Source organism: Silurus meridionalis, chromosome 28, assembly GCF_014805685.1.
Source record: "Silurus meridionalis isolate SWU-2019-XX chromosome 28, ASM1480568v1, whole genome shotgun sequence".
In the NCBI taxonomy this organism is placed as follows: Eukaryota; Metazoa; Chordata; class Actinopteri; order Siluriformes; family Siluridae; genus Silurus; species Silurus meridionalis.
In genome coordinates this window covers 4307103-4334000 of record NC_060911.1, presented here as the reverse complement: position 1 = coordinate 4334000, position 26898 = coordinate 4307103, and the positions used below count along the sequence as shown (strand labels likewise).

Genomic DNA, 26898 nt, shown 5'->3' with positions numbered 1-26898 from the left:
AGCACTAATACAGTATAAATTATGTAATGCTTTTTTAAATTGTCTATGCTAATATATTGTGTGTCTAGTTCATGAGTACAATACATACTCACCAATAGACGTTTTACTCCCTTGTGTTTGCGGAAAATCTGGTCGGTTGGTTTTACTAATATATATTGACAAATTTGTGAGTTGTCCCATATCTGATTTGTGGGCGTTTTTGACTAACATAAAGAGATTTATATTTTTGAGGTGTGTGGTCCTTGTGTGGAATTTGTGTCTAAAATGAAGCACTCTTTTAACAGAGTTGAACAGGTAGAACCTGAGCCAAAGGTACCATCATCTGCTGTTCAAAAAGTGCCAGAAGTTCTTGATTCTTCTTCGACTCATGTTGAGGTTTATCGTGACGGTTACAATTATCCTGATAATGATGACCTGGACAAAGATGACATGCTTGCAAGGAGGACAGCATCATACCAGAAACCGAGTGGAAATCAGTTTAACGCCTTTCTGCCTAAACCTGGGGGTGTGAAAGTAAAGAAGTCTGTGAGTGGGCAATACAAGTCGAACTTGAAATCCAGTGGACAAGAAACAAAAAAAACCTCAGAGAGGTTAGACACTTAAAGAGAATTGTGCATGAATGCGATTGTTATACCAATCTTGTGGCCCTTCATTCAAATGTAAGCATGTACCCGTGGAATTCAATCCAACTAAATTGAAGCACTTTATAAACGGATAAACTGAGATTGCAGTTGAATGTGATTGAGTAGACTCTAATATCACAGCATGGAAGATGAGCATCTCACTGATTGTCATATTTATTTGATTAACTTGTCATGAAATTGCTTGTAACTTCGAGTTCTTGAACCGTCTTCAAAATGGCTAACTGTATTTTGCTATGTTTGGTTTATGCGGCAGAAATTGTGGGTTTTGTCGTGATTTTCCTAATTGCGTGTATGTGTGTGTGTGCATGTTATTTGTTTTGATTTATTTTGTGACATGTATGTAGCATTAAAATACTAGTTTTCATTCCAACCTTTGCGTTTCGTTAGGTATTGTTCGATTGCACTTGTTTCTAGGCAAACATTGGGCATTTTTCAGTGCACACTATAAAACAGAAACTCAACAAACAGGAAGCAGTAGAGACCACTGAGAATTTTAATGGTAAAGTAACTTGACTTCTACTGTCTACATGCCCAACTTGTGGACCCTAAGGTATTACCAGATACCAGCATGTTCATATGCTGGAGAAACAGTTGAGGCCCCACTAGAAACACAAGGGGGGAGGGTGTGAAATCAAGTAGGTGAGATTAGGGATTCGGGAATGCTGGTCTGTTGCCACTGAATTGATTCTACTGCTTTCTCTTAATTGAGATGAGTCAGCAGACTGGGACAACTCAAAAGATAGGAACCATCCTTAACATCTAGCCAGCCTCAGGAATTTGGATTTGTAGCACAATGTCTTGAGTGAGAGAAGTGAGAAAGTTTTACTTAATTATGATTGAGAACAAACAGAGGAACAAGCTCTGTGGCAAATTATAATGAGCAGTCAAGCTCAAAGTAATGGTTGCCACAGGCATTTATACAGGACCATGAATGTACATTTGAATTAATGACAGATTACATGTAGTAAAAACGTAACGTTTGCACCCGTAGCTTTGTATGCGCTTAGTTTTTTTGGTCTCCATGCGTATTTCTTCAGAGGAATGCTGGGTCTGGTTAGTGCTCTTTATAACCATTTCTAATATGAGCTTCTTTTCTGGGCATTGTGCTGGTGGTTGGGGCACCACTGCAAGTTGAACAGTTCATTTGGTGGTCTCATCTTGCAGGGTGACATGAAAAGAGAAAGACATGTCTCATCCATGATTTTGTGATGTGGTTCTTTCGAGATCGGTATGCCGCTGATGGGAGTGTTGAGTGAGAGGCACTGGACCTGGCACTGTTTAGGAGTCTGATGATAAACTTTTACAGCACCTTCTCTGAGTTCTTGTGGTCTGGCCATTCTGCTGGAGTCAAGGATTCTCGGGATAAAGTGCATGAACAGAAGAAGAGCACCAACAAGATCTAAGAAATTACAAACGGAAAATGATAATACAAACAATTTACAGCATACAGACACCCCTCTGGTGTCACAAGCATTGTGAGAGTGAAGGCCATCTTACTGAAACATAGCCCTTCTTACGGCTAGTTCTCAGGTGGCAGATTACAAATAGAAACATGAGCCAGCCTCATGTTCAGACAGTGCTCTTAAATAGTATTGGCTATTTGTGCCATTTGTTCTTGCTGGTACAAAAACAGCATGTAAGGTTGGTCCCCATTCCACACTGCTGGTATAGATTCTGATGATGAACTGGCCCATTACCTTCTCTGAGCTCTTAGTATCCAATTAGCAATGAACAGTAAATCTAGTCCCACTCCAAAATGCCATTTGGTTTTTTCTGGTACAAAAAAGGTATGAATGGAGTGTTTGGTATTGGACTAGTGACCAGTGGAAAAAATGCCAGGGTCAGGGTTTTTCTCTCAAGGCAGTGCAAAAAATGTTTTAATAATTTTGAGAGTAAGTTTTGCTGTGACTAATCTTTTTTTGCTTGTCCAAATAACCTTCACCATCTGTGGTTGGGTTGAACATAAAATATAAAACAGAGCACTGCTTCTTTAAAATGTTAATTTTCTTCCTGTCTTTTGCTTCAGTAACCATGGTAACAATCTCAGCTCCACCCCTAGATCTGTGACCCAACCCCCAGCAGATGTTGATGACATGTCAAGAAAATGCCCTCAAATTATGGATGGGCAGAAAGCAGGCACTGTAGGCATGATGGGAAGGGAAATTGATGTTGTGGGCGGGGCCCAGGCCAAAAGTCATTTACCTTTACCTGACCCGGATGCACGGCACACATATGGCCTGGATGATGATGTTTCCCTTTTGATGTGAGGAGCTCAAATACACACACACACACACACACACACACACATACAAACAAACAAACACAAAATATTATCCTCATTGTATTACATACATTACAGCACGTGTCTAACCCAAGCAGCCACACCAATTATCCAATAACAGCTGTTTTTTGTCACATTTTAATTTTAAAGGGTGTCAATCGATGCTGAGATCTGTTTTTATTCAATGTTAGCAAAAAGTAATACATAAATGAACTAGGTTAATATGCATGTAATATGCTCTGGACATGAAAACACATTATTCTTTCAGTGTGTTTTTTGAACTAGCCTCATGCTTTTTTATTTATTTTTGGGAAATATTAGAACGAACGCTTAAAACCTTATACAGTGCATCCGGAAAGTATTCACAGTGTCCATATTTTAAGTTTGTTTGAAATCTTTGCAAATTTATAGAAAAAAAACAAAAAAACCCACAAAAATAACGTACAATTATTACAGCCTTTGCTCAATCCTTTGTTTTAGTACCTTTGCCACCAATTACAACCTCAAGTCTTTTTGAGTACGGTGCTACAAGCTTGGCAAACCTATTTTTGGGCAGTTTCTCCCATTCTTCTTTGCAGAACCTCTCAAGCTAACTTCCGGGTGGAAGGGAAGCATCGGTGCACAGCCATGATGTTTAATCAGGTTAAAGTCTGGGCTCTGGCTGGGGCACTCAAACACATTCACAGAGTCGTCTCTGTGTGCTTAGGGTCGTTGTCCTGTTGAAAGATGAACCGTCTTATCTTATCTTATCTTAGCTTAGCTTAGCTTAGCTTAGCTTAGCTTAGCTTACCTTATCTTATCTTAGCTTATCTTATCTTATCTTATCTTATCAGTTTGGCCGGGTGGGAATGGTGGTTCCAAACGTCTTTCATTTAAGGATGATGGAGGCCACTGTGCTCATTGGGATCTTCAATGCTGCAGAAAATCTTCTGTACCATTCCCTAGATCTGTGCCCTGATACAATCCTGTCTCGAAGGTCTACGCCTGGGCTAAATTTTGAGTGTCATGGCAAAGGCTGTGAATACATGTAATTTTCGGGGGGTTTTTTTGTTTTTTTATATAAATTTGCAAAGATTTCAAACAAACTTCTTCAAACATAAACGCGCATTCACACATCTATACTATGTATTCTGTTAATCAAAATATAGTTTTAATGTCATTTAAGGTACTTGTAAGGACATAACTAGTTTTAGACTAAAAGTACAAACTAAATGATCCTATTAAAAACTTGTTCATATGGTTTTACTTTTGGATAACTGGTGAAATCAAAATTGTTAATTGTAGTATAATCAGACTTCTGGACTCTACACTAGGCTCTTTGCTAAACTAAAGCAGGTTTGCATTTGTATGTTATCATGTGACCTAATTCTCAAAAGGATTACCATTCGGTTTTGTTTCAGTTCTGTGTAGTTGAACGTAAATCATTTGTGTTTGAATGGAAGAAAATGAGCATTTCTGAAAACATGTATGCTGCAAAAGACAGCTTTCTGAATTTTTATAAAAATTAATTTGAGTAATTAAAAGTGATGGTATTTTATGATTCTGCACAGAAATATTGCTCAAAGTCTCTGCAAGTGCACTTCAAAAGCTGAAGCCCTGTAATAATGATGATGATTATTATTATTGCTTTTTTCCAAGCCTCACAATCTTTTCCTTCAATTTTTTAATATTCTAGATTCAGTCACAAGACTCCTAGTGTTTCTGATGAAACCGAGTAAGTGCTTGTTATTTTTTTTTTGTCGGGTTCTGTTGACCTTTCACTTTCTCTTAGTTGCTGAAGACTTTTTTGCATGTAAATCACTGCACTCTTGCATCCAAAACAAGATCAAATTAATAGACTCGGTAAGTTTGCTATGATGGAACTTACACTAGCCTACACCGATCAGGCATAACATTATGACGTTATAACATTATGACTGGTGAAGTGAATAACGCTGATTATCTCTTCATCATGGCTCCTGTTAGTGGGTGGATATATTTATTAGGCAGCAAGTGAACAGTTGGTCCTCAAAGTTGACATGTTAGAAGCAGGAAAAACGGGTGAACATAAGGATTTGAGTGAGTTTGACAAATTGTGATGTCTAGACGACTGGGTCAGAGCATCTCCAAAAGTGCAGCTCTTGTGGGATGTTCCTGGTCTGCAGTGGTCAGTATCTTATCAAAAGTTGTCCGAGGAAGGAACAGTGGTGATCCGGCGACAGGGTCGTGAGCAGCCGAGGCTCATTGATGCACGTGGGGAGCGAAGGCTGAACCGTGTGGTCCGATTCAACAGACGAGCTTCTGTAACTTAAACTCAAAGAAGTTCATGCTGTTAATGCTTAATGGGTCAGAACTGTTTTAGCAGCAAAAGGGGATCAACACAATGTTAGGGAGGTGGTCATAATGATCAGTGGTTATGAAGTTATGCCTGGTCAGTGTATATACTAGATTTGACCCACTCTAGCATACACATTGGTATGATGGTGTCAGGAATGAATTTTATTTTAAAGATTGTTTTCTAATTTACTAACTTTGGTCTTGTTCTATTATTTCCTTTCTTTCCTGCACTGGATGCTAACCTTTAAACACCGGCTTGAGGTCTCATTCCGCACACGACCCTGGACTTGTATGCGTGTGTATGCTGTAACACTCGGTTCGTTGTTTACAGGAGCGTCAGTTTGATTGACATGCGTGACGAAGAGGACGATGTGGACAGCCAAACACGACACGAGAGGCTGCACAACCAGTACAACAAAGTCAAAGAGGAAGAGGACCAGTGGCAGGATGTGAGTCACATCAGAATGAAGGCTACATGTAACAGCATGAGAGGAAAATAAACAGGATGCAAACGTGTCTGTTTCCATATGAAGCTCTGTCTGAAAATGGAAAAAAACTATACATTGTGTCCTTGTTGTGTTAGAAAGGGATAAACATGATGCAGATGTGCTGTGATATACTTATCTGTGTGTGTGTGGGTGTGTGTGTGTGTGTGTGCGCGCGTCCATACAGGACCTAGCTCGGTGGAAAAACCGGAGGCGCAGTGCCTCTCAGGACCTGATCAAGAAAGAGGAGGAGCGTAAAATGATGGAGAAACTGATGACGTCAGAGGGAGGTTCTCATCGCAGGAAGAGCATCAAAACCTACAAAGAGATTGTAGAGGAGAAGTGAGGGACCATCATATAATCCTCTCTCTCTTTCTCTTTCTTTCTCTGTTTCTTTCTCTCTGTGTGCTTTTATTCTCTGCATGATGTCTTGCTTTCAATCGTTCAGGCTTATTATAATATATGTATAAAATAAGAGTATGTAAGCAGCTTTTTACATTTTAAAATATTACTTTAAAACAAGACCTTTCAGTTTATTGATAGATGATAAAATATATATAAAAAAAATATTTGGGGTTGTTGTTAAACAGTGCAGTGGAAAATGTGGGCCTGCAGTGTGCTGTAAGTCCTGATTGCCCTTCAAAAACAAGATATTGCAAGATCTTTCATCATGTTTTCAATATCCTTGCATTCTCTTTCAGCCTGCATTGTATATAAACCTTGACGTTTATAGTTAATTTATTAAATGATTCAATATATTTGCATTTCTCTCTCTCTCTCTCTTTTTATACTTGCCCTAGGGAGCGTCGAGAGCAGGAGCTGCACGAGTTATACTGCCAAGCCTCGACCCCCGAAGAGAAAGCAGCCATATTACAGCGCTATGCTCTCCGCTTCACCATCAGCGATGCCATATTGGAGAAACTCCAGCTTCCAAAACTCCCTTCTGTTGCAACACATCAGTCTATACATGCATACACACTGAATGAAGAAGTCGAAATTTCAGAGTCACAGACTTTCACCAAAATAGAAACAGATTCCAGCGGGCAGTATCTGAAACAGACAACAGACGCTATATTGCACACTCCAGATTTATCACTAATTAAAGACTCTAAAGGGTCAGACATCCAACTTTATCCAGAAATCCCTCTCTCACCAGTCAGAGACAACAAAACTCCAGAAGTCCAACTTTCTTCAGCTCAAGAATCCAAAACTTCAGAAATCCAACTTTCTCCAGTCAGAGAATCCAAAACTCCAGAAGTCCAACTTTCTCCAGTCCGAGAATCCAAAACTCCAGAAGTCCAACTTTTTCCAGTCCAAGAATCCAAAACTCAAGTTCAACTCTGTCCAGTCCAAAAATCCAAAGCGCAAGAAGATCAACTCTCTCCAGTCCTAGAATCCAAAACTTTGGATGTCCAACTTTCTCCAGTCCAAGAATCCAAAACCCTGGAAGTCCAACTCTTTCCAGTTCAAGAATCCAAAACATTGGAAGTCCAACTTTCTTCAGCTCAAGAATTTAAAACCCCAGATATTTGTCTCTCACCTTCTATTGACCCTAAATCATTAGAAGTCCCTCTTTCTCCCTTCAGGACAAACAAAATCTCAGATGTCCCACTCTCGCCTTTTCGGATACCACCTGCACCATCCAGGCCTGTTCCATTACTAACACCGAAGCCATACAGCCAGCCCAAATTTAATCAGCCTTCCTATAAGCAAGTTAAGGTAAAAGATATATGTATTTTTTGCTACAAACAATAGTATTTAAATGCTTTAGATATAAGTGTGGCAGTGTTTTTATCTTTATCTGTATATAAGCCTGAAGTGAGTGTAACCTAAATGTTATATATGTATTCCTCCATAGAGCAACAGGGAAAATTATTTTCCGAAATAAATAATTTCCCAAAATATAAACATAAGTAGTAGCCTAAGCTAAACTCTAACCAGGCAGTTACTAATACAGTGGAACCCCGTTGTACGAGCATAATTCGTTCTTGAAAATTGCTCGTGTGTCCATTTGCTCGTAAGTTCGAACTAATTTTCCCCATAGGAATGAATGTAAAAGTGATTTAATCCGTTCCGAGATCTCATTCGATCGCTTATTTCTGCACTTAAAAACTATTTGTAGCCTATTTTTAAAAACAAATACACCGCAAATTACCGTAATATAAACATAGTTTAACACTTACTCATGTGGTAGTGGTTGATTGCGAGTGTGAGACGCGCACCACGCTCGTAAACTCCTCGGTTTCCATGGTAATTCTATTTACTTTCGTTTTCACAGCACAATCACTGATTTTCTTGGGAGACATTTTTCAAGATTTCGAGTGAAATAAAAATATAAAACTAAGAAAAGTTACTGTGGGAGAGCGTATGAATACGGGAGCCACTTTTATTTTTTATTTTTTTTACTTAGTGCCCTACGCGCACACACACACACACACACACACACACACACACACACACACACACACGCTCTCCTCCTTAAATGCACCCTCCGATCACTTGAAAAAAGAGAACAATCATTAGGTCACATTAACTTCAGGTGAGGCAATCCCCTGCCTATCTGCTCCCGGACCCGCCCTCCATTCACAAACCGCCGCTCGGCGACGCCCCCGTTTGATCGTGCCTTCGAAATTTGCTCGTGAAACAGGGTAAAATTTTGCGAGCGAGTTTGCTCGTATCTCCGTTTGCTCGTACTATAGGTTGCTCGTACAATGGGGGTTCCACTGTACTGCATTAAATGCATTGCACATAACTGCATATTTGTCTTAACCATGTTAAACAAACAGTTCTTGTTGGTCGACTTGGAGATTATTGTATATTCATCAATAGGTTATCTTTTTTTTCTTACTGTACTTTATGTTTGCTGTGTTTGTTTTGCTTAAGAATGATGGACTGGTGCGTGTGAATGGTGACTCCATTATAGAGGACACAAGAGAAAGTCCAGTGAGACCAGTCTCCTTCACCCCGATATCATCAAAACCAGCAAGACAAAGTCCGCAGCAAGTTTTGGAAATCTCAGCAGGACGTGAAACCACAGCTCAAGAGTGCACTCAGACTTCACCCATTCAAAAAACTGAACATATTAAAGATGAGAATGATAGTCACAGCTGTCCTGTTAAAAAGAGTATAGAAGACGATACTTCCAAAATCCTCACAGATCCAGAACTAACAGGTTGGAGACTTTTCTTCTTGGCATCTCATTTCATCAATGTATGCTCTGAAATGGACATTTGACATAACTGTAACCTTAGTGAAACGGCAAGTCAGGTAATATATAAGTTTTAAGTAATATATAAGTTGTAAAGGCGTCATTTCTAATCAACATTTTGTTCATTAGCATTTTCCAATTCGCTAAATAAGGAGGCCTGTCTTTCTTTAAACAGTATTTTTTTTAGGTTAGATTTAATTTACGCTATGAAATTAAGCTAATTATCCACAAAGACATGTTTCCATTATTCATCAGTTGACTGGAGACAGAATGTAATGATTGGTCAAAATGTTTCCCCTCTATTAAACAGTGTAATACTATACAATATGTATAGTTCATACATATAGTCAGGTCTGTTTGTGGACACCTGACCATAAGATTATTATGTGCTTTTAAACATCCCATTCCACATTTCATCCCCATTTATAATAACCTCCACTCTTCTTGGAAGATTAGATTTTGTAGTGTGTTTGTGGAGATTTGTGCTACAAGGGTATTAGTAAAGTCGGGTACTCTTCTAAGTGAGGTGAGGAGGCCTGGGGTGCAGTCAGCGTTCCAATTCATCATATAGGTGTTTCATAGGGTTAAGTCCTTCAGTAGGGTTAAGCACCTGATCTGATTTATAATTCGTTAATAATTCTGCTTCATGATTTGAATGTGCTTGCCTAAAATAACACTCAGAGATGTCTCGACATGTCTTGAGATGTTGCCAACAACCCAGGATGGTGTTTCTTACCCGTCACAGGAAAGCAGACCGCTATGGACGCAGCAGTGAAGCGCAACTGTGTGGTGACGACGACCATTGTGACGGAGCTTCGAGAAACACACTCACTCCCCGCAATAGACGCTTCGATTGCTGACCAGGTATAGCTGATGTCTTTATTAAGACTAAAGTTCTTCAGCATGGGGCATGTATAAATTAGCCTTCTAATTTTGGGGTCACTCAGTGGGCCAGTAAACTGTAAATCTAATTCATTTTCTTGAATGTTTTATTTAAACTGCATGTTTTCGAAAGATACTTTTGAACACTTAAAGCAGACTGTAGAACATTAAGGGAGGCAGGTTACAAAATAACCTTTACATTTCATGAATAAAGTTAATTACATGATGCAAATGATAGTTTTTATGACATCACAACCGACCATTGAGAAATAAAACATTTAGCTTGTTGGCTAAGTGCTGTGGTAAAGGAGTAATAATGCACTTTATAATGTGTTATACGCTATATGGACAATAAAATCAATTACTGATGTAGGTGTGGTGAGCCAGTGTTCCAATTCATTCCAAAGGTGTTTAGTAGTTTGGAGGTCAAAGCTCTATAGCAGGCCATTTAAGATCTTATACTCCAACCCATGTAAACAATATCTTCATGGACATCGTTCTAGATTCGGGTCTTCCAGTTCAAGTGAAATTAATTGCTGTCTCATCCAAGGACATCCTATAAAATTGTGTTCTTTCAACTTTGTGTAAACAGTAAGAGTAAAAGTCAGGGGTCCCAATACTTTTGTTCATAAGTGTATATTTTAATTCACAAGTTGAGTCAAAGTGGAAAGAACCAATCATATGAAAGGGTCATAAGTAGCGTTTTTTTTTTTTTTTTTGCCAAACACTTGATACAATGTAATGCATATTATAAAATAAATTTTTCAATTGTGTTGCTATAAAATAATTATGGTACACAGCATTCGGATCAATGAACTGATTTTGGATGTAACTCGCAAAAAAGTGTATTTATGTGAATTCTTACATTTTTTGGAATCGTAAAATGATGTGATATTTCTCTGATGTTTAGATGAGCTGTTCAGATGAATTTAGCCAGAAATCTGATGAGATTTCTTTCACCGAGTCCAGAAAGGCTGACATTACCTCCTATTCAGGTAACAGAACTATATTACCCACAGTTCCTTGTTTTAATTTGATCATTTACTCTCAACTCTCCTCTCTTTTAACATGTTTATAAAATGTTGATTTGTATTCTTAAATCAAATTCCTCACCCTGTATGCTTTATCCCTGTTTCTGGCTTTCTCTCTATTCGTTTTCTGGCTTTGAATCTTTTTTTTTTTAATCCACCTTTTCCTTTTCTTTCTCTGTCTATTTTTTGTATTTTGTGTCGTTTTCTATACGTATATAAATGTGTGTGCCTCAGAACCCACACTAGCTCACAGTAGCTCTAGGTTACGATGGGAATTCTTCGCTCCTGCAGGTAAAACTGGCCATAACATAAGGTTTACTACCCCAGTGCACTTAAGGGGCGGAGTGGGAAAGGAGGGCGTATTCATCCCCCATTCATGACTATTCTGTCATGTCTTGTTCTCTGTTCAGGGACTTGTTGTTGATCTGTTCATTCTGATATGTTTATACATTTCAGCCTGCTGAAGGTAGAATAAAAGCTTTTCCAAGTGACATGTGTTATACACTATATGGACAAAAGTTTGTATAAGACGTCTATGGATGTGGTAGAATTACACCAAGTGCACAAAGTCAGCTCCATTAAGATATGCTTGACATGGGTTGGAGTTGGACTCCTGGTATAAAGCTCTGACCTCAACCCTACTGAACACCTTTGGGATGAATGTGAACAATGACTGCATCCCAGACCTCCTCACCTGACATCAATCAGTACCTCACTTTATTAACACCCTTCTGGCTGAATAAGAAACAGCACGAAACTCCACAAGCACATTCCAAAATCTGGTGGAACATCTTCCCAGAAGAGTGGGGGTTCTTATAGCAAATAGAGAATAAATGTGGAATGGGATGTTCAGAAAGCATTTACAAATGTTATAGTCTCAAGCTTTGGTCCATATATTATATATTAATAGGCTGCTCCATTATGTCCTCACTAGGCTTTCATAGTAAGACGCAGGAGGAAGCCATTTTTTAACACACACTTGTGCAGTTTTTCAACCTTATTTTCCACATTCCATTAGTCTACAAGTTTATATTATGAACATAGCTGCACGGAAATAAAGTAGTGCCATTAGATTTCATTTGCTGAAAGGATTTTAATAAATGGTTAATAGGGTTGATTGCACATGTGTGAATTAAACTCGACTGGTCTGCATCTCTATTGATAATAAAGCTGTGGTAAATCATTGTGCCCTACTGAGTTCACCATATCACTTAATTGACATGTAACAAATCCTCCATTTAGCTCAGTAAGGTCATTAGGATATGTTTACTATAGCTTTCTCACTCTGTATGGAAGTGTAATTGCACAGTTGTTTATAGGGCAGTGCACTGATTTAGAATGGTGAGTAAAATAATAATATTTAATGTAGAACTACTTGTGTATTTAACACAAAGTTTACAAGGATGTGTTTGAAATACAGCACACTACAGTAAGGGAACCTACATGATAAGTTCCTGATGATAGGGTTCTTTATAAACTGTTATTTTTTTGCAGCATCCTCCATGACACTTTGTTTGGACACCATTTTAAAGACGGTCTTTCAAAGTTTTTTCATTATTGTCATGTCCCCCACTGTGTCTCCATAAGCTTGTTATAGAGCAACAACGAACGTGCTGTTTATGTCAGTGTGTTAACGATCCCTTCTGTCTTTTCCTCTTTCATGTTCCACAGAGGGCTTTGACTTCACCAGCGAATGTGTGAGTACATCTGACACGCTCACTCTCCTTCTCCATCTTCTTTTCCTTTTGCTGTCTGTTTTCGTTTCTTTTACACCAAGTAGAAGCTGTCCTGTCATTTCCTTTTTCCTCCTCTTTTCTTTTTTTCTGTTCGCTGTGATATTGTGTGCGTCAGATCGAAACCCCGATATTGAACCTTGCAAAGAGGGTCAATCACTGGACGTGGGACCCTAACGAAGAGCGTAAACGGCAGGAGAGGTGGCAGCAGGAGCAGGAGCGCCTGCTACAGGTACCATGAACGGTCACAGGTGTCACATGACCGGTGACCTTCCATAGTTTCAGATGGATGCTCAGTTACAACTATACTGAACATCCATAAGATGTAAGAACAGGCTGGGAATGATCTATGCGCACATAGTAGAAGTTTGGATTTGGGATTAGTATTTTGATCCAGAGGTGCACTCACTGTTCTTGTGGCACTGTCTCTGTTTGTATTTTTTCCCTCCCACTTGGTCTGTATGCTCATCTATAGTGCAGCACCAGAGAGCTCGGAGTCTCCTGTTTTCATCTCATCTCATTTCACCTTTTCTATTCTATTCTCTCTTGTAAATTGGACCTTTCAAGGTAACTCAATCACGGTTTATCCATGTGATACAACGTATAATCTTACAGCATACAGCTGCAGACCTACGCAAGGATCCTACGCAAGGATACTTCCCCGCAAAGCACATCACATAATTGTTTATTATGCAACACAAGATTGCATAAGTCTCTGAATTATCCAAGTCGAAAGATTCATTTCCAGGCCATATTAGTGTTTCTAAAACCTGAACAAAAAGGTTTTTATAAGAGCAGAAAAGCGTTGATGGCTAGGACACGCCGATGAATAGAAGTATAGCTAAGGATTAAAATTCATGCAGGGGAGTGAAAGAAAGTTGCAAGAAATTTAAATAATAATTTATATCCTTCCATTATTCGTTTAATTTTCGAATAAGTGACTTCTTTGCGACTACTTGAGTCGGTGTGCATTCGTTTGCTACTGAAAGCAGCTCTGACAGTATTTTTAGCTGTAGCATAAACAATATCATGTCCTCCTAGAAACCTTGTAATAGTGACATCTAAGGCCAATTATAAATAAGACATTGATTTGCCACAGTGTACCATTTTATCAATTAATGTTTTTTCAGAAAACATTAAAAATAGAAAGTGATATTTATTTCTTTTTTGTCTCTCTTTAAGACAGTATATGCCCCCTACTGTGTTGAACGGAAAACGAATCTTCCAGAAGGTGTAAATTTTAACAGGAAGTTAATTAGGGACTTATGGCCTATATTCTTAAAAGTGTGATATACTTAGAATTGTGTCTGGAGCACTTGGTATTATACTTAATATTATTTTAGGGTAAAAAAATCACTAAAACCTTTTCCAGTGAAAGGTGTTTTAAAACACTACTGGAGCACAGTTTGATTTTGATCTGTCTGTCCCTGTAGGAGAAGTATCAGCAGGAACAGGAGCGCCTGAAGCAGGAGTGGGAGAAAGCTCAAAAGGAAGTTGAAGAAGAGGAAAGGAAACACAACGAAGAGGTAGATCTCTTCCTTTCTCCATTTCTGCAGCGTCCCACTTCAGTAAATGTTGCAAAGACCTTTTCCATGTGATCCTACGTACTTGATGAATTGCGGATTCTAAATAGGAGAGACGGATCTTAGAGGAAACGGTGACCCCGCTGACCCCGCACTCATCCTCTGGTGTGAAAGAATCTTCGCCCATTTCCAAAACCCCTCGCGACACCATTGTGTTGTCACTGGCCGACTGGGAGAGGAAACAGGAAATGCTGGAGAGAGAGGCAAAGATGAACCAGAGGAATGGTTTAGAGCACAGGTGAGAGACTGAGTGTTAAAAAAGTCATTTTAGTGCAGGATTACTGAATTTGTTTTACTTACTACAGTGTCAAATGGGCTGGAGCCAAAAAGGAATGTTTATTAGCTCAATAACACGTGAAGGTCCAGTCTAAAATGGCTATATATGTTTAGAGAGCTATCTAAAAGGTACATTCTGCAAACAGATGATTCGTTTGCAGTTAATAATTAAGAAAATAAACAGAGGTTTAAGATAAGATAGATAGATAGATAGATAGATAGATAGATAGATAGATAGATAGATAGATAGATAGATAGATAGATAGATAGATAGATAGATAGATAGATAGATAGTATTCCTCAACTAGACCACTTTTTGTTGAGTTACATCCTGGAAATGAGATCATATTGCGATTATGTGTCAACTTTTTAGCTATACATATTCAATGCCTATGATTTTCTTGCTCTATTTTGCCCCCTAGTGGAGTGTGGACACTTTTAATCCAGTCACAGTCCTCAAGATGGTTTTAATTTAGAAGATGGCAGTGTACAAATTACATATTTTGGGATTAGAACCTTGATTGCATTGGACCTTTCCAGCTTGCTGTGTAAGCCTCTGTTTTATAGTGTGGAAAAAGTGATTCTAGGTCTCAAGTACATCATCTGGTAACACTTTATTTGGGTGGCTGAATGTAGGCGATCCAGCGAACCGTTTAACTAATTTATATCGTACCTCGCATACATTTGAAGTCATTTAGGTTTAATTCGAATAATTAGTTACATTTAATTTTGTGGCATGTCCACAATACACAATTGAATTGCTATTATCACGTTTGGTTCTGTTATTCCTCCGAGAACCTTCTTTTTCTCGTGTGAAATTAAGACAAAAATGCAGCTTGTCATGTTGCCAAAAACCACAAAACTCTCCTTCTTGAAATTCCCCATGCCGGGAAATGTCCAGTCTTACGTTTTGTTTTGTTACAAAGCATTGATTATGCAGACTCTTTTAAAACATTCTTTGTCCCCACAGAAATCTTTGCCATATCATGATAACACTCTTTTTATTTAATCTGTTTGAGTCTCCAGTTTAAGGACAGCACAAGGCCTTTGTGTCAATTTAACAATAGAAACAAAGGCTGCTTTAAGAGATACTACTTCCAAAAATGAATAAACATTTTCTGACATTAGAATCAAGCATTCAGCTGCAAGATAGTATAAAATTGATTGTAATAAAACTGAGAATTGTGATAGAAGGGCATGTGCAATAGTGAAAGGGAAAGTTTATACAGTGAGACGGTGGTGGGACCTGCTATGTTGTATGGTTTAGAGACAGTGTCACTGACAAAAATACAGGAGGCGACACTGGAGGTGGACGGGATTAGAAATGAGTTTATAAGATGGACCTCGCAGTTATGGTGACAGAGGCATGATTGAGAAGGTTTGGAGCTGTACAGGGGAGAAACATGGGGTATATATCGGTAGAAGAATACTGAGGATGGAGCCGCCATGGAAGGGGAAAAGAGGACGGCCAAGGAGGAGATTTATGGATGTGGAGAGGGAAGACATGCAGATGTAGAGGACAAAGTAATATGGAGACGGATGATCTGCTGTGGCTAACACTAACAGCCGAAAGAAGAAGAATGATTTGTCAATGATAGTCGATGATCCGCTAAACAGCAAGAGCTTTAAACCACCTTAAACTTGACCATTCAAATAAACTGTAAATGAATAAATAAAAAACTGTTAATTTGATAGTCTGTATGTGTCTAAAGACTATTAACTGAGTGTCTATGCAGTGTTTAAAATGTATAGAATATGAATATATTGTCTACAGAGTTTATATAGTGTCTAAAGAGCCTGTTTGGAATCTAAATACAGTATAGTGTCTATAGTTTTTTCCTTAATCTAATATCTATAGTGTATGTAGAATGTGAATATAAAATCAAGTTCAAATACACTGTACAAAGTCTATAGTGAATATATTTTAGTAAATATCTGTTTACATTGTCTGTAGACTGTGTACAGAATATCTGTAGAATGTGTAGTGTTTATAGACTGTATAAAGTATGTATAAAGTGTGAATATAGTGTCTATAGAGTTTGTATTGACTGTATAGTTACTATACAGTGAATACAGTGTACACACAGTGTGTATAAAGTGTGAATATAGTAAAAATGTTTCTATATAGCATATTTAGAGTGTGAATATAGTGTCTATAGACTGTAGATAGAATGTGTATAGAGTGTATATACAGTGTGAATATAGTGGAGTGTCTATAGAGTATATGTAGAGTGTGGAGATTATGCATATTGCGTATATATAGAATATTGATTAAACATAAGACACACAACTGTTTGATATTTCTCAGAATTAGTCAAGTTGACAAGATATTGACAGTCTATAGATGCTTCGTTGACTCTTCATAGACTCTCTATTTTCCAAATAAATTATTATCTATGATTTTTTTCCACACACAGGTCTGATGAAACAGAAGCGGTGTCACCGCCACAGCAGATCACCCAGGCAGCAGACCTTCAGGAGATTCAGTCAGCTACACCACAGTTGCAGTTCATACAGGGTGGGCCGTCTGAATGAAATGAAAGGCAGTATCATACAGTATATACAGAATCATTAGCTCAAAAATATCAAATGTTTAATTTGTTTTCTTTACTGGCGTAAAAACGATTGTGTTGAGCTCTGTATATACTGTGTGTATGTATTTTTCTGCCGTAATGTATTTTATTACAATAATTATGTAGAGTTTTTTTATTAAATCTATAAAAAATTGTAAAGAATGTGTCCTAAAAGTGAATACCTATTTAACAGTCAATAATTTGTAGTAAGTGGAAGCTTTGTCATCGATTTAAAATCCTAATATTTTCCTTTAGTTTAGTTTTATTTCCTTTAGTTATAATTTTAATATTTAATGGCCTTGGTAGTGAACATTTTTAGTAAATTGAAAGTCAAATTTTGCGTTTTTTGTTTGTTTGTTTTGGGGTTTTTTAGATAAAAAAAAAAGAAAGAAAGAAAGAAATAACTACATATCAGTAACAGGATTTTTTGGGTCCATAAAAAAAATAAAATAAATAGTATGAAAATAATAATTATTAAACTATTGAAATCGTGTAAAAATTTTGGGTGTGCCATACTCAGAATTAAAACTCATTCTATTAATTGTTTGCTGTTATTAATTAGCTTTTGTACTGTTAATTTGTATTAGTTGTTTTTATTGACTTTTTTTGGGCTTGAGAAATTATGTATAAATTAAATCTCATTAATTATTAATTAGTCAAATAAACTACAATGGATTTAAAACATGCACATTAGCATCAAGTCGGGTATTATTTAAATATTATTCCATAAAACCCATTAAATATCATTGGTTCATTAAAATAAAAAAAAATTGTAGGAGATCTGAATGCGAGAATGTCGAGCTTTACTGTCCTCTGTTAAACTTGCAGTGGGAAAGTCCTGAGGTTAAATAATGTAACATTTCTGGGCAAGAGATTTTTCCTATTTTAGCCCAAAATATAAAGTGGGTATTTTTAAAGGGCAGAATTTTAAAGCAGTCCCAATAAAACACACAAACTTGACATTTGCAAATAGAGAATTTAGAAAATGGCCACCTTCTTTTTATTTACACAAGAAAAACACAAAGTGTGGCACTGCTGCTGACTCATTCAGGTTGTGGCACCAAAAACGAAAGGAATTTACACACAAACACACACAGAAACAGACTCGGTTAACATGTGTGTCGATGCAGATGGGTCTTCAAGCCGTAAATCTGAGAGCAGGCAGGAGTGGAAAAAAACAGCCTCCCTGGACCGGAACGTGAGCCCTTCACAGAGCCAGCCTCCCAGGATGAGGAGGTGTGTGTGTGTGTGTGTGTGTGTGTGTGTGTGTGTGTGTGTGTGTGTGCATGCACATGTGTGTATGACAAGCATGTGAGCATGCTTAAAGCATATGGATATTGTTCAGCTCGTCTCTGATACGATACACACTGTACACACTTTTGTGCTTGAACTTTATTTTGAAATGCTTTCAAGGATTTTTAGTTAAAGGAAAGAATTCATTTGTTTTGTGTTTTGTTCTTTTGTTCTTTTTTAGTTTTTTTCATTTCATAGTTATTTGTGATGCTAGTTAAACTTAGAGGATGCTGAAAAATGAAAGCAAGCCAGCAGCAACAACAATCAACAATACCAACGACAGCAAAAATACTGCTTGCTTTCTCATGTGTATGTATGTCTATATGTACGTCTGTGTACGTGTGCGTATGCGTGCTGATGTGCTCAGGTCTGGGTCGTACGAACACATTTTAGGGATACACACATCTCCATCATCACAAGACACATCACCATCATCTTCAGACAGGTAGGACATACACACATACACAAAGCCATTGCTTGCATGTGACTCATTTACCATCATGTCATTTTGCATTGCTCGTTCTTGCATGCAGTTATGGATATGAACTGTGTATGCACTGTTTTTTTTTTTTTGTCATGCTCTTATCTTTGTGGTGTAATTCATCATGACTTGTTGCCAACCAAAACCATCTTTTTGTAATTTTAAGTCACTGTCAAGACTTTTAATGTCCCAGTTTGACAAACAATAGCAGCCTGAACCTTATAAAAATAAGCAGGGCCTATATGATGAGTAACATAAAATTGTTTACAATTATAGAAAGATTTACATTGTGAGTAAACTACTGAATGGATTTGTTTGCAAGTGTTGAACATTAACCTGTAAGGAGGACTGAAATTTGAATTAAACATTAATAACAATGAGTTTCTCTGTGTGAGGAATAAAAACATTCTGGAGTGTATTTTCCTCATATAACCTCATAATAATTTGACAATGATTTGCATTTTTATTAACGAACAACAAAGTCGATAATTTTGCCGTTAATAATTTTTTAATGTTGTCAAATTCATTTATCACTTAACAACTACACTCACATCACACATACATCAGTACCTGACGTTACTAACGGCCTTGTGGCTGAACACAAATATCAAGTACACTCCAAAATCTAGTGAAACATCATCCCAGAAGAGTGGAGGTTATTTTGACTGCAAAAGGAGAATAAATGTGAAACGGATTGTTCAAAAAGCAAAAAGAAATGTTAATACTGTCCAGAAAGTCGTCTGCCATATTTTTCTTTTCTTTCTTTTGTAGAAAACAAAAACTCTTACTTACAATTAACTCTTACTCTTACAAAATTTTCCCAAAGTAGGCTCCAGCTATAAATTTAAAATAAATATCTACTTACTGCAAACTTGACCATATCAACAGCTCCATGCTCTTCTCTGATGAGTTTATTAACATTAGATTTAGCATTAGATTAGATGTTCCTGTACGTGCTTAATAGTACAAAACCTAATGGTAAAGATTAAAACATTTCTACTTGAGAAAAAGTAAAAAATAACTCAATTAAGAATAGATTTAAGTATCAAGTAAAAGAAGTGAACTATTAATGCTATATTTTAATAACTGATGCAGTTTAACATAAGACTTTTGTATAGAGAGAGTTTTCTATTTTTCTCATTTAGCACAGTTTATGATTTTACTTCAAAATAGTGAGGAACAGCATGTTTTTCTGGAAGGTATTGGAGTAAAAATGAGAAGAAAGTACATAAAAAAACCATTGTTGTATTACCACTGGTTATACTATATAGCTAATGATTCCTGATTTTAAAATTCCAGGAAAAATCCACGTTTCTAAATTTGTTTAAATTATTGACTAAGGCAAAACAATCAGAAAACGTACAGTTTCATTCATCACTGAAGTATAACTGCATCTCAAATGGTGCATTTTTATACTGTGTTTGGGGAAACTGTTAATACTTAAATTACTATTGATTTCCTCAAATTTGTTTTTGATTTTTATATGTGAAGTGATGTGAGGTACAGTACATTTAGAAAATATTCAGACCCTGTTCACTTTTTTTTCATGATGACAAAGTGAAACAGAATTCTAGAAATTTATGTAAACAAACAAACAAACAAACAAAACAAAACCCCTAAAATATTACATGTACATAAGTATTCAGACTCTTTACTTAGTACTTAGTTAAAGTAACTTTGGCAACAATTACACCCTTAAGTTTTTTAGGTATGACAGAAGAAGCTTTGTGATTAAAAAATCTATTTGAACGATTGTAGTATCAGACTGCAACATAAAATTAAAATTGAATACTTTCTTAATGCACTGTATCACCATACAGCTTAGTATACAGCATAGGGCCATTAGATGGGCAAGTAGGTTAATAATAATTAAAAGCGAATAACATTTTCAGTTTAAAATAAATAAATAAATAAATATTTATTTCATAATAAAATAGATCAAACATTGAGAAATCTTGACCAAATCTACCAGCCTAGATGATGCACCCAAAAACAACACAGTTTCTTCTATTGTGCAAATCTCTGTGTATTTCTACCCAGCACCATTCTTTATTGTATCATATGTAAGTAAAATATAAATGTAAATAAAACACTTGTGTGCTGCTACAGAGGAATGTGATGTGATGTGGCCCAGTGTGAAGCTACTGTTACCTTCCCAAAGTTCTTGTTTTTTCTCTATAACAGCACATCCTGAAGTGTTCTATTTCTCTTATACCACAGCCCATTCAGCAACAACATTAGAAATATAGAAATAATGATTGATTTATTTATTAAAGAAGAACATAGCATATGTTTCTTTCTCTTTTTAAATGATTGTTACATGGTGGAGCATCCGGCACACGAGCGATTGCGTGAGTTAACAACAACATGCTGGAAAGAACATATTAACATAAACCTTGTTCCTGGAACTACTATCAGAGCTGCTGTTACTAAAAATTAAACATCACCTACAAGCCAAACAGATCAGAAATTCCAACAGCGCTGTGGTATAAATGTATTTAATATAGATCAAAGATCAGTCACTTGCCAAATTAATATTTAAACGTATTTTAAGTCCTTAAACTTCTGGGCCTGTTATTAATTATAATTGAATTAAATGATAATTGTAGTGTAATTATGAGAGAAAAGAATTTCACGTCTGAACCTGGATGTTTAAGGGGTTAAATTCATCATTCATTAAAAAACAATACTCAATTTTACAAATAGCATAATTATTTATTATTTTGAGCTGCCAATAAAAATCTTCATATTTATAGAGTCAATAATGATATTATTCTAGAGGCAATACTGAAATACTGAATAATTAATTGTTAAGTAGAAGACATGATGTATGAAAATGAAGACAATATGAAAAATATGAAACACAAAACAAGATTTAATTCTAATTATTTATTGAATTATAATCAATTAGACAGACAGTGTAGTTAGGCAGAAAAGTGTTTTACTGGTCTTCTTGAAATATCTGTGAGTGTTTGATTTTAAAAATAAGCCTAATTTTGCAGGTCAGTGAGTGCGAAGAAGCTGTGCTCCAGCTGTGCACAGCCACTGGGGAAAGGAGCAGCTATGATCATCGACACTTTGGGACTTTACTTCCACATCCAGTGTTTTAAGGTAATATACACTTGTTGTGTGAGTGTGTGTGTGTGTGTGTGTGTGTGTGTTGTTGTGCTTGCACACGCAATTTATTGATCTCCAACACTCACTCAGAATCACCTGTGTGTTTGTGTGTCCCAGTGTGGAGTGTGTAAAGGGCTACTTGGTGACTCGAGCACAGGGACCGATGTCCGGATCCGGAATGGTGTCCTCAACTGTCATTCGTGCTACATGAAATCTCGTGGTGAGCAAGTTTTATTATATAGTTACGCGTTTAATAGGTGGAACAAAAACTTGTACAAAAATGTACAAATCTAAACTGTAGTAATTACATTCTCCTGCAATACGAATAGAAACAAATTAGAATATCAGAGAGTAAAAAACTACATTTAACTATAGTGATGTTTTATCTTGTGTTTTTTTTCTCCAGTGTTTATACTTAAATACATACATTCATAAATAGAAATAATATTCTGACCATACAGCCCTACTCATGCAGTCTCCTCTGAACAGTGCATGGTCAAATATTTCTGCCAATTTACTGCGAGAACCATTTATGTAAATCGGTGGTTTCTGAAACTGGTAATTCTAATAAACTTATCCTCTGCAGCAGAGGTAGCTCTTGGTCTTCCTTTCATGAGGTGCTCCTCATGAAGAGCCTGTTTTATCATAGCATTTGAGGGTTTTGGAGACTAAACTTGGGGATAGTTGTATTCTTTTTATTATTATTATTATTATTATTATTAGTATTATTATTATTATTATTATTAAAATCCTGTATAAAATCTTTATTCCCCACAGCTGCTGGTCAACCCACTACTTTATAAAGCCTTTATTTGCAGCTGAATTGAAGAGGAACTGGAACATTTGCCAAGCCCTGCAGAAACCTGGGCCATCTTCTTGATGAACATTTACACATCATTGTATTTCATATCATCTCAAACAAAACAAACAAAAAAAAGCACAAATCACCTTTTGATAACAGATTCACCTGGGACGTCGTGGGGTATTTGGATATTTTTGTGTAAAGCTTCACGTTTGTTTGGGGAAAAAATATTTCTTCTAATGGCAATAATACGAATCACCACATGCATGAGCATGCACTGCGGTTAACAAACCATTGCTAGCTTGATGTAAAAAAAAAAAAGCAGAACTTGGGTAGATTTAAATTTAGCGATTAAAAACACTGATCTGTTAAATCCCGTTATCTAAGCGTGTGATGTGATTGAGACGTCAGCTAAGAGGGCGTGGCTGTGGCATCATTCTATCAGCGTTTATTTTGCACTTTAGACTTTGTAATCTACAAACCACTTTTTTCAGCCACTGATGACAAACATTCAGGAAGGAACATTAAAATGAGTGTAACAAGATGTGGTTATTTAAACCTGCATCTGTTTTGCTTGGAAGTGATATAAAGGCTTCCTATCAGACCTCAAGTGCACTATTTAGTCACTTTTCTAGTGCACTAATGGAAAGTAGGAAATGGTGTAGGATGCCTCTTGAAATGTTTACGTCTGAGTCCCAAATGAACTATTAAGCCTGTCAAAGATATGAACACTTTGAAAGCAAATTGTCATTTGGGGTTAATTTGACTGTATGTGTATGAGAGAGATTGTGTGAGCTTATTTTGCGCTATATGTCCATAATTGAAGGAACCATATGCTGCATTTTTCTGCAATGACTAAAAAATTTATATATCTCCTTATAGATACATAAAGCACTACAAAAGGTGTAGAAGCCTATAAACCTTATGTAGTGCACTTATACAGATACTGAAAACTATTTGGATTTCAGCCAGAGACTGAACAGTTTAAAAGATGTTTTTTTTTTGTTTTGTTTGAGGTTTTAACTTAATTGTGGTGTTGAACTGTTGTTGTTTTTTTTTTTTTTTTTTTTGAGTATTTCCTCTTTATTTTGCTATTTATATTCTCTTTTATCATCTCGTTTTTTTGCCTGTTTTGTAATGCATGATGTTTGCTGTCTTATAAATACGCTTATTTTCATCTGGTTTGTTTTGGTCTCTCCATTTTATTGTTTTTTTTTCCTTTTTTTTTCGCCATAATTTGCTGAAGAAAGAATTAGATTCAAGTCGTTACAGTTTTGAAGAATTCATTCTGTTTTTCCAGACAGCTGCTGAATCATATCTATTTCCATGCTGTGCCTTAAATCTAACTGTACAACCTTTGGTGTGAGGTTGTGTGGTCATGTGTCTGTGTATGCAACATCCAAAGCTTCATACAGCTATTTCAGTTATATTTTGCGAAGAACAGTCATATAGTGCGCTATATACCTTGCAAAAAAGTTGTATTTTGTGTGCATTAATCTTCTATATGGTGAAAATAAATAATAAAAAAATAACCCTTAAGGTATTGGCGTCCAACTACACATAAAGGTTTCTAATAGTATGTTTACTTAGCAAGGTTTAATTCATCAGTCCAGTCTTGGACTTTTGAAACCTACATTTTTACTTGACAGTTGGACAAATCACCCACTTTATTAAAGCTTCTTGTTTTTGTTGACCGTTAAAAAAAACCCAGAAGCCAGTATAATGTCATGATGAATGTTAAGCTAGTTAGTTTTTCAAGGGAATGAATGATCATTACAGATAAAAGGAACTTCATCCTCCTTTAACAACATTTCTATTATAACACTTTGGAAACACTGACGTACATGTTTATGGTTTTTGAGACATGCATCTTCTTATATTTGCAACTAACGAGGTCATGTAACAGTATGTAGATTTACTTTAACCAAACAAATATATATGTGTACAGATGTTAACATTTATTTTCATAGAAAAATCCTCCCTTAGCATGAAGAACAGCTTTACACACTCTCTGCATCCACACAATTTGTTTCTCTAACCATTCAGATGAAATACTTTGCCATACCTCTGGTACAACTTGCCAAAGATGATCTTGACTATTTGGTTATTTTTCTTTCTGATCCTGTGATCCAGTTCATCCCAGAGCAGATCAATAGGATTTAGGTGTGGTGACTGGGCAGGATATTTTCATGATGGATAGATAACACTCCAGCCAACTGTTTACTTTCTAAAGAATGCTTACAGAGCACGGACGTACGCTTCGGCTCGTTGCCTTGTCGTATGGCGAACTTGGTTGAAATTAGTCGCAGTTCAGACATAATTGTATGGTGTTGAAGTATGGAATGGTTGCCATGTTGGTTTCTTTTACTTGGAAAAAGTCTCCAATTTTCTCTGCTCCAAAACAACCGCAAACCATTAAGCTTTTACCTTCATGTTCGACTGTGGTGGTGAGGCAGTCTGATCACATATTCACTCCTGTTCTCCATATTACTGTACACAAGAACTGCGAATGTGCGAATGCATGCGTCTCAAAAACCATATAAGACTAGGTGTTCCCAAACTTTTGACAGCCGCTGTAGCACATCAAGTTTACACCCTCAAAAAAACTGTTTGTTTTTAAGTAAAAATATACATTCTCTCTGAAATTCTCCTCAGTGTTTTCACATACATGCGTATTCCTGATTCCAGAAAGATCATATTTTATCTTTGCACGTTTGTTAATCCGATGTGTATAGTGAAGCAGGAGATGGGATTCAGCACCATTTGCACGCATTATAATTAATTGAATTAACCTGCCACAGCGTGTTGTGTTGAAACATAGCTACGTACCAAATGGACAACTTTTGTTTTGTGAACATCTCAACTGCAAATTGAAATGTATTTGCTTTGTCTCGGGGACCTGGGCTCCTGATTGATTAACATGTACAAATTATAGCACTCAGGCTTCACTTGCACTGCAAGCCTTCAGGTCTGTAAAATCAAGACGTGTCCCAAACACTTGATACTGATAGTCGAGTTTTTACCAGAATCCAGGAACACAATGAAGAGTAAGTTTTAGTTATTACAGTGGTTAAAGAGATCCTGATGGAAAAATATATAGCTAACTTGAAATTATTTGGATAATCATAAGCAACCTAAGTGTGTGCATTTTATAAAAGCTTTTGAGAAGTTTCTAGTAAGAACCCTGACTAGAGAGACATTCTTGCATTTGGGACACGTGCTTTGTCCACATCTGTAATGTCTGCCATTTTATGTGCTTTGCTAATCTTTAATTATGATATAACAGTTGGTTCGTAGCAGGATCATGTAGCTGATATGATTTTATTACTCAGAGAGGAATTGAGTTGTTTGGGGCCTGTGCTGAACCTCTGTATTTATTTCATCATCTTAGGAAACCTAACAAACCCGACGAACCCTCCATACACAGTGGGTTTTATAGCAAGTGTATGTTTATATAAATAAACTATTTTAAATGTACTTTCATGTGTGTGTGTCTGTGTGTACATATACAGCATGTGTGTATGCGTGTGTGTGTTGTTACCATAGTTGGAAATGAAAATGAGGGAAAAAACCCACACTGATACACACTGTTTCCTTTATTAACTTAAACATTTTATATGATGTGCATGGTACACAATTCCCACATTTTTCTGAAGGTTTTAATAAAAATTGCACGTTCTATGAAAATACAAAATACCTAATTAATGAGGTTTAAAAAAAAGGATAAATAGATAAATAGATATTAAATCTCTTTATAGTCTGTATATAGATTTTATTTAGTGAACTGAAAATAGCACTCATGCATAAAACCCTAAAATTGATCATAAAAAGTAACATAATTAACAATAATAAATAATTTACAGTTCCTAAAAACCAATATTGAACATCATGTGACTATATTAATTCTTTATAAAACATTCTCAATAAATGTACAAATAATATATAATGATTGAGAAAAATACACAAATACAAAAAATGTCTACAAAACTTTTAGTCAATGTTTGAAATCTAAATAATAATAATAATAATAATAATAATGGTTATAATAATAATAATAATAATAATAATGGTTATAATAATAATAATAATAATAATAATAATAATAATAATACTAGTTATAATAATAATAATAATAATAATAATAATAATAATGGTTATATTAATATTAATAATAATAATAATAATAATAATGG

The 26898-nt window shown here is 36.2% G+C and overlaps 1 protein-coding gene across 3 annotated transcripts in view; it reads left to right on the top strand.

Moving 5' to 3' along the window:
- limch1a (LIM and calponin homology domains 1a) overlaps positions 1–26182 on the top strand; it is a 58166-nt gene extending 31984 nt beyond the window's left edge. For 2 of the 3 annotated variants that reach the window (XM_046842856.1, XM_046842858.1), the window contains 19 exons: positions 285–590; positions 2692–2907; positions 4601–4639; positions 5573–5690; positions 5914–6068; positions 6527–7445; positions 8610–8898; positions 9680–9798; positions 10727–10811; positions 12519–12544; positions 12699–12812; positions 14014–14106; positions 14214–14401; positions 16857–16957; positions 18143–18248; positions 18673–18750; positions 21789–21897; positions 22021–22123; positions 22681–26182. In XM_046842856.1, coding sequence (XP_046698812.1) covers positions 285–590; positions 2692–2907; positions 4601–4639; positions 5573–5690; positions 5914–6068; positions 6527–7445; positions 8610–8898; positions 9680–9798; positions 10727–10811; positions 12519–12544; positions 12699–12812; positions 14014–14106; positions 14214–14401; positions 16857–16957; positions 18143–18248; positions 18673–18750; positions 21789–21897; positions 22021–22123; positions 22681–22706 — 3190 coding nt within the window. In that variant the 3' untranslated portion in view covers positions 22707–26182. The remainder of the gene's footprint in view (positions 1–284; positions 591–2691; positions 2908–4600; positions 4640–5572; positions 5691–5913; positions 6069–6526; positions 7446–8609; positions 8899–9679; positions 9799–10726; positions 10812–12518; positions 12545–12698; positions 12813–14013; positions 14107–14213; positions 14402–16856; positions 16958–18142; positions 18249–18672; positions 18751–21788; positions 21898–22020; positions 22124–22680) is intronic. The other variant, XM_046842855.1, reaches the window with a different exon arrangement.
- The last annotated feature ends 716 nt before the right edge of the window (positions 26183–26898 follow it).